This window comes from Mus caroli, chromosome 8 (assembly GCF_900094665.2).
Source record: "Mus caroli chromosome 8, CAROLI_EIJ_v1.1, whole genome shotgun sequence".
Taxonomy (NCBI): Eukaryota; Metazoa; Chordata; class Mammalia; order Rodentia; family Muridae; genus Mus; species Mus caroli.
This window is the reverse complement of record NC_034577.1, coordinates 1,115,612-1,129,989: the sequence shown is the minus strand read 5'-3', so window position 1 is coordinate 1,129,989 and position 14,378 is coordinate 1,115,612. Positions and strand designations below refer to the sequence as shown.

Below are 14,378 nucleotides of genomic sequence, written 5' to 3'. Positions count from 1 at the left end.
CAAATTCCTTTTTTTAAAAAAATGACTTATTTATTATTATACATAAGTACACTGTAGCTGTCTTCAGACGCACCAGAAGAGGGCGTCAGATCTCATTACGAGTGGTTTTGAGCCACCATGTGATTGCTAGAATTTGAACTCAGGACCTTCGGAAGAGTGGTCATTGCTCTCACCCGCTGAGCCATCTCGCCAGCCCATGGGACAAATTCTTATCATGGGGTCAATTTCACAGTACAATTTTTAGTAGAAGTTGCCAAACTCTCCTTCAGAAAGCTGGTGCTGTCTTATGTATGTCAGTCTATGAGGCTGTTCCCTCTTCTTCCTTCTTACAGGATATATATTTTTTAACTTTTTATTGATTCTTGTGAATTTCACATCATGCACTCCAGTCCCACTCATCTCCTTGTCTCTTCATATCTACCATCTGCCCTTACAGTCTTCTCAAAATAAATAAATAAATAAACACACAGACAAAGAAAAAACTAAACAAAGCATAGAAGATAGAAAACATCTTGTGTAAGCTATAGTGTGTCACAATATGCCCCACAATACCCCTCTGTCCAAACATTTTCACTTGCAAATGTTCATTGTAATGAGTCATTGGTCTGGTTTGAGGCCTCTAGGTTCTGTGATATCATCAATATTGGATCTACACCAGGACTTCTCCCTGTTACCCTGGTATTGCTCTGTGTCATAGAGATCCTACAGCTTTGGAACAGTCCGACTGGGCCTAGGTGGTAACTGATCAGCTCTCCCACGTCCACAGCACCAGAGCCAGGTTTTCAGCACTGCTCTGGCTAGGCCACCCTTTGGCGGGGTCACTCTCCCTCTCTCAAGGCTGCCTCACTTGTACCCATGCCTATAGAACCAGCTCCACTGTGCTGCCCAGTGGAGGTAGAGGGCCCACTCTCCCCAAGTGCTGCAGACAGTGAGGGATTGGGCCAGTTCTCCCATTCTAACACCCTTAGGAGCTGCTGGATCACCTGTGTGGGCCTTCAACATTTAGGGCCACTTCCTCCACTGTGCTGCCCTGGCAGTGTGCAGGGACCACTACTTACAGGATTTTATCCGTCCTGTATGACAAGTAAAAATAGCCTATTGTTTCATTTTGCTTTTTTATTTGTGGGGGGATGAGTCTCATATAATCTAGTGATTCTCAACCTGTGATTCAAGACTCCTTTGGGGGGTTGAATGACTCAGGTTGCATATCAGATATCCTGCATATCAGATACATTATGGTTTATAACAATAACAACATTGAAGTAGCAATGAAATAATTTTATGGTTAGATGTCACCACAACATGAGGATCAATCAATGCATTAAGAAGGTTGAGAACTGCTGGGCGAGGTGGCGCATGCCTTCAATCCCAGCACTCAGGAGGCAGAGGCAGGCGGATTTCTGAGTTCGAGGCCAGCCTGGTCTACAGAGTGCGTTCCAGGACAGCCAGGGCTACACAGAGAAACCCTGTCTCAAAACCCCCCCCCCCCAAAAAAAAAAAGAAGAAGGTTGAGAACCACTGTCCTAGATGATTCCAAACTGTGAAGGTGAGGATGGTTATGACCCTCCTGCTTCAACCTCCCAAATGCTAGCATGATAGCTGTGTGGCACTGTGCTAACTTACATGGTATCAGGGTTGACTCTGTGCATGCTAGGCAAATGCCCTATTTATTAGCTGTTTCATCCCCAGCTTTCCTTTTTCATGAGTTTGAGGGTTTTGTTTTTGTTTTGTTTTTATATGTTTGTTTTTGCGGGGAGGTAGTTTGGTTTGATTTGGTTGTTCTTATTTGTTTTCCAAGATACACTTTCTTTGTGTAGCCCTGAAACTTGCTGGCCTTCAACTCAGAGGGATCCTCCTGACTGCCTCCTGAGAATTGGGATTAAAGGCATTCCCCATCAAGTCAAGATTAAGCTTTTTTTCCTCATAGGTTTGTCATCTCTTTGAATGGCTATCATCATGAAATTGTAGTTTATATCATGTCTGCCTTTCTGTTAGTTATGTGTTGGATTTTAATTATTAATTGGTAGGTGTATTAACTCAACTTTGTTCAGCCTTGGCAGTGTTGAGATTTTAAGCAAGGTACTTTTTAGTCATTGCCGTCACCCTGTGCCTTGCAAAATATTTAATTAACAGCATCCTGTAATGTGCTCACTAGACACTGATAGTGTGTGGGCACATACACACCAAGGCTAACCAAGAATGCCTGCACACATCATCACATCCTGTCCCTTGATGGGTGAATTTCCCAGCATAACAAATACTGATCAAAATGATACATAGCAGATGTTTTTCCCAGTCTCTTGCTGCTTGTCTTGTTTCTGGTGCTTTTTGCCATAGAGCTTTTTGATTTTATGATACCTGGTTTTCTGTTAACATACTTTATAGAGACGAGGGAACCTGCAGAGCTTTAAATGAGTAATAAACACGAGAAATTCTTACTGTTTGCCTGCTTGAGAGTTAAAAGAGTAGGAAACAGGTTTAATTCTTACCCTTCTCCCAGTGACTCAAGGAGTAGGAGAGAAAATCTGTGCAAGAGTTGTGTTCGGTTTTATGTAATCTCTAGCAAAGCCTTTTTTTAATGTGCTAGACATGGAACCTAGTGCCTCCTGCATACTAGGCAAACACTCTGCCACTTAGCTCTCAGAGGGTTTTCTTTGTTTTTTGTTTTCTTTTAAACAAAAAGGTTTTATACAGTTAAATATAGCCTACCCTGGCCTTGAACTTTCTATACAGCCTTTAATTTCCTGATCCTACTGTCCTTACTGCTTGAGCACGGGAATTACAGAAATGTACCTTTGCAGAGTTGTTTTTAAAGGTAGTCAAAGGCTTATTATGCCTTGTGGGCTTCGACTTTTCACAAATTCACACTTCACATCTTAAGAAAGGAGAAGTGCTTGCTCACTGAGCTCTCCAGGCAGATGAGCACATGTGAAGTAGTGACTACAGATTTAAAAGCAGGGTCAAAGGGCCTCTCAGGTTAGGCCACTGCACCCCAATGTCTGTTGGACAAACTAGGTATTAGATGTTTTCAAAAGGTTGGTCTTGGTGCCCTCAGATGTATCTATACAGATGTTTCTCCAAAGCTATACTAGGCTGTTTGCCCCTGGAAGTAGGAAGTGCATTTACTGTTCAGGGAAGAATGTAGATTAGTGGCAGCGTGCTTACCTAGCATGCTCCAGGCCCTAGGTTTCATCCCAGAGCCTACTGCCTGCCCCCCCCCCATCTTGCCCCCTACCCCACCCCTAACCAAGGTCTGGGTTTAGCTCAGTGATAGAGCAATACCAGGTAAAAGGAAAATTAAGGCTGGGTACATGGCTCAGTGTTAGAACAATTATCTAGCTAGCTTCTTGCCTTTTTGTGACTTAGTAACTCATTTCTTTTTAGGTTATTATCGATAAAACAGCTGTCTGTAAACATAGTTGATCTCCTTGTATGAATATAGGTAGGTGGATATGGTGTGTGTATGTTCATATGGGTGGGTGCATGTGTATGGATGTGAAGGTACAAATTTATGTGGAAGCCAGAGATCACTATAGAGTGACTTCTATCACATTGTATTAAAATGCCATGGCCAGAAACAACTAACAAAAGAAAGTTTATTGGAGCTTAAAGTCCATAATGGTGAGGAATATGTCACAGCAGGCAGCCAGAGTAGGAAATTGCAAAATCATATCTCTCTCCACATTCAGGAAGCTCAGAGAGCAAACTGGATGTAGCACAAAAACTCTCAAAGCCCACCCCAGTGGCTTTACTTCTTAAAAGTTTCACAACCTACCCAAAGAGTGCTGTCAGTAAGGCTCAGAACAAGATCAGTGTGGGACACACTGACTGTGGTGAAGTGTATGGTGTTGTCTACCATATATACTCCACCTTATTTTTTGAGAACAGGGTCTTTCACTGAACCTGAAGCTTACTGATTGAGCAAGGCTGGCTGGCCAAAAAGTTCCATGGCTCCCCATATCATGTTCCCAACTCCCCGTGCTAGGATTATAGTTATGTGCTAACTCATCCAACTTTTATTATGGGTGCTATGGATATGAACTCAAATCTCCATTTTTGTGCCAGCAAGCTCTTTACAAACTGAATCATCTCCCCGGTAGTTGATCTTTTAGTGCTGAAAAGAAAATCTCTTAAGTGCAAAATGTAGTCATTTATCTCTGCCTTCACATACCCAGATGAATATCTAGAATTTACCTGATCTTACTTTTCTTTGCAGATTTTTAAATAATACAATGTCTAATGGTTATGAAGACCACATGGCGGAAGACTGCAGGGATGACATTGGGAGAACGAATTTAATTGTCAACTACCTCCCTCAGAACATGACCCAGGAGGAACTACGAAGTCTGTTCAGCAGCATTGGCGAGGTTGAATCTGCAAAGCTTATTCGGGATAAAGTAGCAGGTAAAGAGCCTGAGAGGTTTCTTGAAGGAGTCATGGTTGGCTATGCTGTTACTCATTGGCTTCCTTGCTGGTAACTCCTTAGTACAGAATAGGCTGCAGGCTAGAAACCATAGCTATAAATGAAGTTCTGTCCTTTATCCTCAGACTGCTTTTCTTCAGCCCCAGTACAAGACTGGACAGAGATGGGGTGGTGGTTGGGGGAGTATCCTAGAGAGCCGTCTCCGCAGTTAAGAGTACTTGCTACTGAGTTTGGTCCTCACACCCACATCAGACAGCTCACTGCATACGTAACTGCAGCTTAGGGAAGTTGATGCTCTGGCCCACGTGCATGTGCACTTAACACCACCACCCCTACACACACACACAGCCATAATTAACAATAAAATACATCTTGAGAAAATTTGAAGGTAAGGTTCCCTTAAAAGATTTTGGAGTATTTGTAAGTTAAAACACATACCAGGTGTGGGGGTGCACGCCTTTAATCCCAGGACTCAGAAGACAAGAGGCAAGTGGGCCTTGGTGAGTTCCAGGACAGCCAGGGCTAGATAGACAGAGACGCTCTCGCAACAACAACAACCAAAAAAAGCACATGTACAAAATGAGAGGTGAGAGGGGAAAAATGGGGGGATAGCACAATGGAGTGCTCTGAAAAGTATATGGAGCCAAATAATTGTACAAACTGATCAAGTTTGCACATGTAGAAGGGACCCTGCCAAGGACTGTCCCTGAGGATGCAGACCTTCATGCAAAATTGAATCTTTCACCAGCTGGAACTCTGGTGTCAGGAGCAAGACACCCGAAAGCCTTGTGCTTCAGCTCTCTCATGGTATGACTCTTAGGCTTCTAGGCTCCCATCCATTCAGTAGCCAGTGGCACCTTTTTTTTAATTTTAAGATTTATTTATTTTATTTACGTGGGTACACTGTAGCTTTCTTTAGACATACCAGAAGAGGGCATCGGATCCTATTACAGATGGTTGTGAGCCACCATATGGTTGCGAGGTATTGAACTGAGGACCTCTGTAAGACCAGTCAGTGCTCTTAACTGCTGAGCCATCTCTCCATCCCACCGGTGTGGCACTTTTAAATAATGCCTATACCTACCTCTTGGGTATTTGTAAAAGGTCAGGTTCTGAGAGTGTAGCTTCAGGAGCTCAGTGCTGCAAAGCTCTGCTTTGTTTCTTTGTTGGATACAGAATTATCCTCAGGTCACTACCTTCTTCTTTCTTCTCCTTCCTGCCCTCCCTGACTCCCCTTCTCTACTTTGACTGATTGGAGAAACAAGCAGTACTTTGAAGCATTCCAGCTATCATCTAGTTTGTAGGTATCTGGATTCTAAATGGTTTTTAAGATTTTTGTTTGTTTGTTTTGGGGGGGTTGTTTTGTTTTGATTTTTGATATTATGGAAAACTTCAGGTATGTATGAACAGAAAGTATGAATTCAGTCTCAATCTGGTATGTTCATGGCCTTGCTTCATCAACCTTCAACAGTTTTCCAGTAACCTGAATATACTGTATAACCCTAAACAGCTGTGGCTGGCCACAGGAACCACTCATCAGAAGAGACCCTTAAACTAAAAGGCCTTTTCTCCTTTTAATCCCAAGTCTGTAGATTAATGCACTTAGAACTTTAGATAATTAATGAATTTTAGATAATATACAGATTGAATAATTGAAGAATATTAGATTATTCGGGGTATTGTCCTTCATAGGAATCCTGCCTAACTGGCTTTTGGAGGCTTTTCTCTACCAGTGTTTTGGTAGAAAGGGTTCTCAGCAGCATCTTTAGCAGTCCTGGGCTTTGGAGTCTAGCTCTTGGCTCTCATGCCACCTTCTTTCTGTGGGTTTTAGAGGAATATAAGCTTTTGTTAGTAGGAACTCCTTGATAGGCAAGGTTAGGCCTGAAAGAACTTAGTTTTGGAGAAGTGGAGGCACTGTGAAAAGGCTGTCTTAGTAAGGGTTTCATTGATATGAAGAGACACCATGACTGTGGCAAACATGTAATTGGAGCTGGCTTACAGTTTCAGAGTTTGAGTCCATTATCATCATGGTGGAAAGCATGGCAGTGTCCAGGCAGACGACGTGGTGCTGGAGGAGGGAGAGTTGTATCTCTCCAAAGGCAGGCAGGGAAAGACTGGATTACTGGCGGTAGCTTGAGCTTATATAACCTAAAAGCCCACCTCCTCGGTAACACACTTCCTCCAACAAGGCCATACCTCCTAATAGTGCCAGTCCCTAAGGGTCTGTGGGGGCCAGTTTTATTCAAACTACCACAGAAGCAGAAGTGGGATTAGAAAGTGATTTGAATTCCCAGATACAGGGCTTCTCTCTGATCTGAAGACAGTTTGGGGAGTTGTGGAGACGGTACCTGCTAAGCTCAGTAATGTCTTACTAGCAGCCTTTCATTCCAGTTCAGTGAGTGCCATATCCGAGACACTCATCCTACCCTTACTTTACTTCTCCTGCTGTCAAATTTCACTGTTCATCTGTCATTCAGTGGCACCACTCTGCCTAATCCTGTGTCTCCTTTTCTCTAGCTGGATCTCAGCCTGCCCACCCCAGTAAGACAGTCCTTATATCTAGCTAGCTAGGTATGCTGCCTTCCCAGGCCTGCTCTTTGGCACAGTGGGTAGCCCCATCCTTCATAACCTTTCTGTGTTTTCTTTCCTCCAGCCCTCAGCTAGTTTTTGCTCAGATCTGATAACACACCTACGGTTAGAAGAACTAACAACTGTCTCCTCTCTGCACTGATCCTTTCCTTCCTGGCTGCTCATGACCCATGAAGTAGCCAAGTACACACTTTTCCTTGGGTCTCTTTTTTTTTTTTTTAGGTTTTTCGAGACAGGGTTTCTCTGTATAGCCCTGGCTGTCCTGGAACTCACTTTGTAGACCAGGCTGGCCTCGAACTCAGAAATCCGCCTGCCTCTGCCTCCCGAGTGCTGGGATTAAAGGCGTGCGCCACCACGCCCAGCTTCCTTGGGTTTCTTGAGGATCATCAAGCCAGGGCTTCAGTTTTCTTCTTAGGCACTTTGAAATTTGGGACTGGATACTGCTATCTGGTGCATGGTTATACACTGGGGCATGTTAAACAGCATTTCTAGCCTCTACCCACTCACTTGAAACAGTCTTAAGTTGTGAACATTATAGTATGTCTTTTTTTGTTTTTGTTTTTGTTTTTTTGTTTTTTCGAGACAGGGTTTCTCTTTATAGCCCTAGCTGTTCTGGAACTCACTTTGTAGACCAGGCTAGCCTCGAACTCAGAAATCCGCTTGCCTCTGCCTTTGCCTCTCGGCCTCTCGGCCTCTCGGCCTCAAGTGCTGGGATTAAAGGTGAGCGCCACCATGCCCAGCATTATCTTGAGTCTTGTAGAAAGCAAAAAAGCTCTGGTGTGAGAACCACCACTGTGTGCTGTCCTCCCATTTACAGGCTGTCAGTGTCAAACTCCCTCTCAGTACTTCCTTCTAAAACCATCCTCTTCCTATGGCTGTCTGCCTGCTCTCAAGGCCACACTTATCTTTCGCAGCTGCTCCTTTCCCCAGCCTTGAGCTTCATATTATTCCATACCCCTTTTCCAGAGTTAATCGGGCTGAATTTAGTTTGTTCACTCTCCTGACCAGATAGCTCTTCTGAGATCTGCACCATACTGATACTGAATTTGTGTCATTGTCTTAGCTGATAATACCACTGTCTGTACAGTAGCTCTACTCAGAAGCACCAGGTCTCAGAATTCATTCCCTTCAGTACTTCTGTAGATTTACCTTGTCCTACCACAAGAGTAATCCTAGCCCAGGACATCATTACCTTTACCTACTCTGTTGCTGTGGCCTCTTAGCTGGCTACCTTTCCTCCTTCCAGACTTCCCTTCAGGTTCTAGGCTCTGTTGACTGGAGTAAACCTTCTGTGGCTCTGTCTAGTCACTATAAGTGCTGGCTATCCTGCACTGAGGTTGACACTATCAAGTCCAATATGTTCGTTTTGCAAATTGATACTATGGGTCAGCTGGGCAACAGGAAGGGGAAAGAGTGACTAGGGTAAAGAGAATTTTCATTGTGTTGGTTGGGAAGTTTCCAGTGTTTCTGGGCAGCCAGATCAAACTCCTTGTTGGAGTCATTGTATTTGCCGTTGGCACTTCCATCTACAAACATAAGGTGCGGCTGTCATTTCAGCAGCTACCTGATATCAGAGCTTGCTATGCAAGCTGTAGCTGTCTTATATGTCCCTTGGGGAATTGGAGTCAGCCTTCAACCCTCATGGTTCCATATTTTCCTTTCTCATGTCATAGTCATGGACCTCCTGTTAGGGTTGAATCCACACCTGCTTTGCACCACACCTACCCTCAGCCTGGACTGAGTTGTTTATGTTCCAAATGTGCCTAGTCCAGCTCTCAGGACTACTTTCCTTTTACAATTTTCCTTTTACAAGAATATCTTTGCACACTTTGCCAGCTTTACTATTTGTCCCTCAGCATGATTTATCTTTGCTCTCTATTTTAAAAGCAAAACCAAAACAAAATGAAAAACAAAATACAAAAAAACTGACCAGGTGTGGTGCCAAATAACTTTGATGTCAGCACTTTGGAGGCAGGCATATCTCTTGAGTTTGGGGTCAGCCAAACGCTACATAGCAAGACCCTGTCTCAAAAACAAACAAACAAGCAAAAACAACAAACAGAATCAGTAAAATGCAGCAGAAATACTATAAGCCGGAAGTAAAGCTTAAATTACCCATTTTTCCCCCATTGGATATACTTCCTTTCATACTTCATTTGTTGCATATCCCCTATAAGTAATACTGTTAGCTATATAGCAGTCCATTCTTCCTATATGAACGAGTTTTCTCACCATCATTACAGGGGTTGTGTAGTACTCTATTCCATATTACAAGCTCCACAAAGATGACTAGCTTGTATCACTCTGCGTACTAGCTCTTTCCATAGACCAGTTATGAACTGGCCCTGCTTTCCACCATCAATGCCCTAGGCCCTGCAATTCCTCCTCTGCCAGCTGATACAGCAAGTGGTGTTAGACCATGTGCACTTCTAAGAGAGCCTTTATTATATCTATCTGCTTGCTGGTCACCTTTCTATTTTCTCTAAAACACCCTTCTTGTGCTTTGGCTTGTATGTTTCTTGTGGTCCCTCTGTCACCTATACCCTGTGATCCTCGGTGAAGTCTTCTCTGGAGCCCCTATGCACCTTTATAAAAAAGAGTGGAGTTGGGTGGGTAGGGAGAATCTGAAAGGAGTTGGTGGAGAAGAAAAGAGAGGACAAAATTTAAAGAACAACAACAAAAAAAAAAACCCAAACTTTGTTCCCTGTGTTCTTTATACCTGTAATACCCATAGATTAGTGTGTCTCTTTACCCTCAGCAGAAAAATTGCCTTTTTTCTTTCTTTTTCTTTTTGGGGGAGAGGGAGTTGTTTGAGACAGGGTCTTTTCTTTGTAATCTTGGCTGTCTTCAAACTTGTTCTATAGACCAGGCTGGCCTCAAACTAGAGATCCACCAGCCTCTGCCTCCCAAGTGCTGGGATTAAAGGTGTGTGCTGCCACTGCCCAGTGAGAAGCTCTTTTTTACAGTAGACAGTGAGCAATACAAAGACCCAGGACTGGTCAACATGCAGAGAATAAGAGATTGGAGTGGTCAGTACTTTATTTTTTGAGACAGGATAGGCAGATTGTCCAGCCAGTGAGCTTCAGAAATCCACCTGTCTCTGCTCTTCATTCCATGCCTGAACACTGAGATCACAGGGAATTTTTTTTTTTAATGAAGCTCCAGAGTAAGTATTTTATTTTATTTTATTTATTTCTTTTTTAATCTTATATATATATATGATGAGTACACTGTCTTCAGACACACCAGAAGAGGGCATCAGATCCCATTACAGATGGTTGTGAGCCACCATGTGGTTGCAGGGAATTGAACTCAGGACCTCTGGAAGAGCAGTCAGTGCTCTTAACTGCTAAACCATCTCTCCAGCCCACAGGGATTTTTTAATATGGAGTTCCCAACTCAGGTTAACATGCCTGCATAGTAGGAACCTTTTAAACAGCCATCTTCAGACTCTTATTTCCTATTTCTAATAGAGACCTCCTAGAGACTCAGCATTATAACTAGACAAAGTGAGGAGCCACAGCAGCAAGGCACTATCCAGTAGTCACACTATAGAATACTACTAAGAGTATTAAGTTGGGGGAATAATGATCTCCATAAAAGGTCCCAACTGCAGTATATCTGGGCTTCTTCACATCTCTACTCAGCTCTGGTGTGGCTAGACCATTGTACCTCTAAGTACCTGTTCCATGCTTCTCTACCTTACTAGGCTCAAGCAGCAGCACATCCTATTTATCCTGACCTCTGGAGTAGAGCACCTGTTTTTCTTTTGCAGGAGCCACTGCTTTTATGCTTTCTTGTCTTCTCTGCTCATGAGGCTGGTCTCTTTTACCATTGGCTCTTCTGACACTGTGGCAAAGGGATAGTAAAACTGCAGAGGAGCTTTAGAGTGGACAGTCAGCACTTAGTAGGCAACTAGTAGGAGACTTCAAGATGGGGAGAAGTAGTGGTTCCCAAGTGACTGTGTATACAACAGTGGGACATCTAGACTCTGAAATCTTTCTTCAGCCTGAGGCTGAGGATATTGGACGTCTCATTCCTGTTGCTTCTGTTGACTAGTACCATAGAGTTCTGTCTTACTTTGGAGAAAGGAGAGATCAGCCTGAAAGGGGCCTGAGGGCTGGGGAGTAGCAGTAGTTGGGGACAAACAAAGCGTCTACATTGTCTGCTAGGAATTTGGGTATTGAGATCTGCCTAGAGTCAGGTTCAGGTGGCCAGGGCTCTGCAGATGGGATAATAGTTTGACAAGAGGGAAAAAAGAAATCAGAAATGGTAATAGATATAAAGAATAAAGATTGAACAAATCATGGCTCCAAGGTCTGAGACCTCTCCTGGATGCTGGTTGTACCCCCCCCCTCTTTTAGGAGGAGCTGTAGGAACACGATTCTGCCACCTGTTTTCTGGCTGACCCAGCATCAATATCACTCTCTTAAAAAGTTCCCAGATGTTACTGGTGGTCAGAGGCCAGGTGCCGGGGGTGGGGGTGGGAGTGGGGCTGCTGCACTGGAGAAGCCTCCACATGGAGGTAACATACATGTTACCTTGTTAAGTGTTACACTTGGACCAGAATCTTGCATTTCCAAATATAGAGTGGTTATGGCCGAAAAGATGTCTCCGCTTTCTGATTTGCCATGTTCTTTGTGCTTCTAGGAACTGGGAGCTAGCTGCAGGTCAACCTGGGGAGAGATGGAGAGGAATTGAAGAGATGGGGATAGAAGAGATTTATCAAAACATTATATTCAAATATGAATTTTTACTTCATGTGATTTCTGTCTTTTACCTGCATATATGTCTGTAAAGGTGTTGGATCCCCTGGAACTGGAGTTATATTCAGTTGTAAGCTGCCATATAGATGCTGGGAATTGAACCCAGGTCCTCTAGAAAAACAGCCAGTACTCTTTAACCATCTCCAGCCCCATATATAAACATTTTAAATTTAAAAAGGGAGGATTTGTAATTAAGGGGTCTGCTCTGCATCAATCTCTGGGCTCAACACACATAAGTACATGTGTATACACACACACACTCTTTTGAGTTTTTTTTTTTTTTTTTTTTTTTTTTTTTTTTTTTTTTTGAGTTTTTCAAGACAGGGTGTCTCTGTGTAGCCCTGGCTGTCCTGGAACTCACTCTGTAGACCAGGCTGGCCTCAAACTCAGAAATCCATCTGCCTCTGCCTCCTAAGTGTTGGGATTAAAGGCATGTGCCACCATTGCCAGGCACAAATTTTTTTGAATGAAATGTGGATTTCTATAAAGACTTTGAGAAGGAGGATAGCCTTTGAAAAATTGCAGATAACATATGTAGTTTCTGTGCCCCAAAGTTCTGTGCCCCAGGACTTGTTTTGCAGTATCATCTGTCGAAACAATGTGATAGTGGAAGAGGGTCACCTCACAGACCATCCTAGAAACAATGTGATAGTGGAAGAGGGTCACCTCACAGACCATCCTAGCCAGGTAATCTAAGCCAGTGTGTTGTTGGTAGCATATGCACTTGGCCCTTGAAAGGCTGTCATGAGAGCTCTTTACCTTTTTTTTCCTTCCTCCCCTAAACTTAATCACCATAGTAAACAAAAGAAAAATACAAAACAAACTAAGTTAAGGAACAGTACATGAGATACAGACCAGGCCCCCAAACTATGAAAGTTATCAAAAGCAAGGACAGGGCTAGAGAGAAGACTCAATGGTTAAGAATATTAGCTGTTCTTCCAGAAGACCCAAATGGCAGCTCAGTCATTTATAACTCCACTTCCAGTGAATGTGACAGTGTCTTCTGGCCTCCATGGGCTTTATATATACATAGTTTACATATTTATACAAGCTAAATAACTATAAACATAAAATACGGTTGGGGAGTGGGTTTTTTTGTTTCGTTTTGTTTTGTTTTTGTTAAAAGCAAGAATGGTCTGAGATACTACCCAGGGGGATTTTGGGATTAGGGGATAGGGGGGATGACACTAAAGGTTGTGTGCGGTCCTAGGGCAGAAAGAGGCATCAATGAGAAAAACTAAAGACATAGGAATTAAGTATGACTCTTTAGTTAACATTAAACAAGTACTTGTCACTGTATAAAATATGCCATGGTAATGGAAGATATTTGTAATAAAGGAGAGTATTGGCAAGCTGGAACTTGTAATTTGTTTAGTGCGTTCTTTTTTTTTTTTTGTAAATCTAAAACTGGCATTAAAAAATGTCTGCTGGGCATGGTGGTTCTTGCCTTTTTACTCCTAGCATTTGAGAGGCAGAGAGAGGTGGATCTCTGTGATCTTGAGGCCAGTTTAGTCTAGAGATCAAGTTCCAGGATAACCAAGACTACACAGAGAAACCCTGTCTGAAAAAACAAAAGCAGTATTTGAGGAAGGTGAGTTAACAAAATGGTTTGCAGGTGAAGGCACTACCACCCAGCATGACAGCCTGAGTTGTGTGCATGTTCCTCCACCATGGTGGAGGGAGAACACTGATTCCTGAAATGTGCCTATTTTCCAAATACTTGCTGTGTTGGAAAGGTGCCAATACAACTTAAAGAAAATAGGTTTTCTAGTTTGTTCTGGTTTTGTTATCAGCAGAGGAGATGACTTCCTGGGTTTTGATTGCAGCAGACTCTCAACACAAAAGTCTCTGCATCTGGTGGGTTTGTCTTACAGGTGCTCTCTGAAGTACCCAGAACAGAATGAAGTGTCTGCATGAGCTGGGAGGATGTGAGTCAAGTTTGTCATGGCTAGCCATCCTCTAAGACTCCTTCCTGACACTCCAGTAGCTCTTCCTCAGCCTCTCCCTACATGCCATGTCCATACCCAGGTAGTGGGTGTTCCTGCCTGACCTGAGTATTTGGGATCTTTTGTTGCTACCTTAATTTTTATGCCTCTCAGCTCTCATTCCAAATTTATGCTGGTGACATTATTATAGTAGACTCTGCTTCCAGGAAGAGCTGTGGGAGCTAGGCCAGGACTGTGAACCTGTAGCCAGGACCACTTAGTAGGCTTAGTATACTCTCAGTTCAGCTTATCCCCACCGCTTCACTGAGCCCAGTTGCTCTATACTCAGGAAAGAAAGGGAACCAGTACTAGATGGTGCCAGAGCCTAGGAGGCCTTCTCCCTAGGAGGCCTTCTCCCTAGGAATTCAGGTTTCAGAAATTTAACAGACTATATAGCCACTGGTCACTGCTTTCTCTTCGGTCAGGCCTCATAGTACAGCCAGCACCGTTGGGACTACTAGGCAACATTTCGCAAGATGCAGTCAGTAACACATCATTACTTTTTTTTCCTCTTCAAGAAACAAGGTGTCTATTTTGTGTGTATGCACATGCACAATAGCTCATATGTCAGAGACTAACTTAACTCAGTTCTTCTACCACGTGGCCTCAGGTATT

The 14,378-nt window shown here is 43.2% G+C and overlaps 1 protein-coding gene across 1 annotated transcript in view; it reads left to right on the top strand.

The window, feature by feature from the left end:
• The window catches only part of Elavl1 (ELAV like RNA binding protein 1), a 47,759-nt gene that overhangs the window by 10,566 nt on the left and 22,815 nt on the right, over positions 1–14,378 (top strand). Inside the window, exon 2 of the mRNA XM_021170995.2 lies at positions 4,217–4,404. Coding sequence (XP_021026654.1) covers positions 4,233–4,404 — 172 coding nt within the window. The 5' untranslated portion in view covers positions 4,217–4,232. The remainder of the gene's footprint in view (positions 1–4,216; positions 4,405–14,378) is intronic.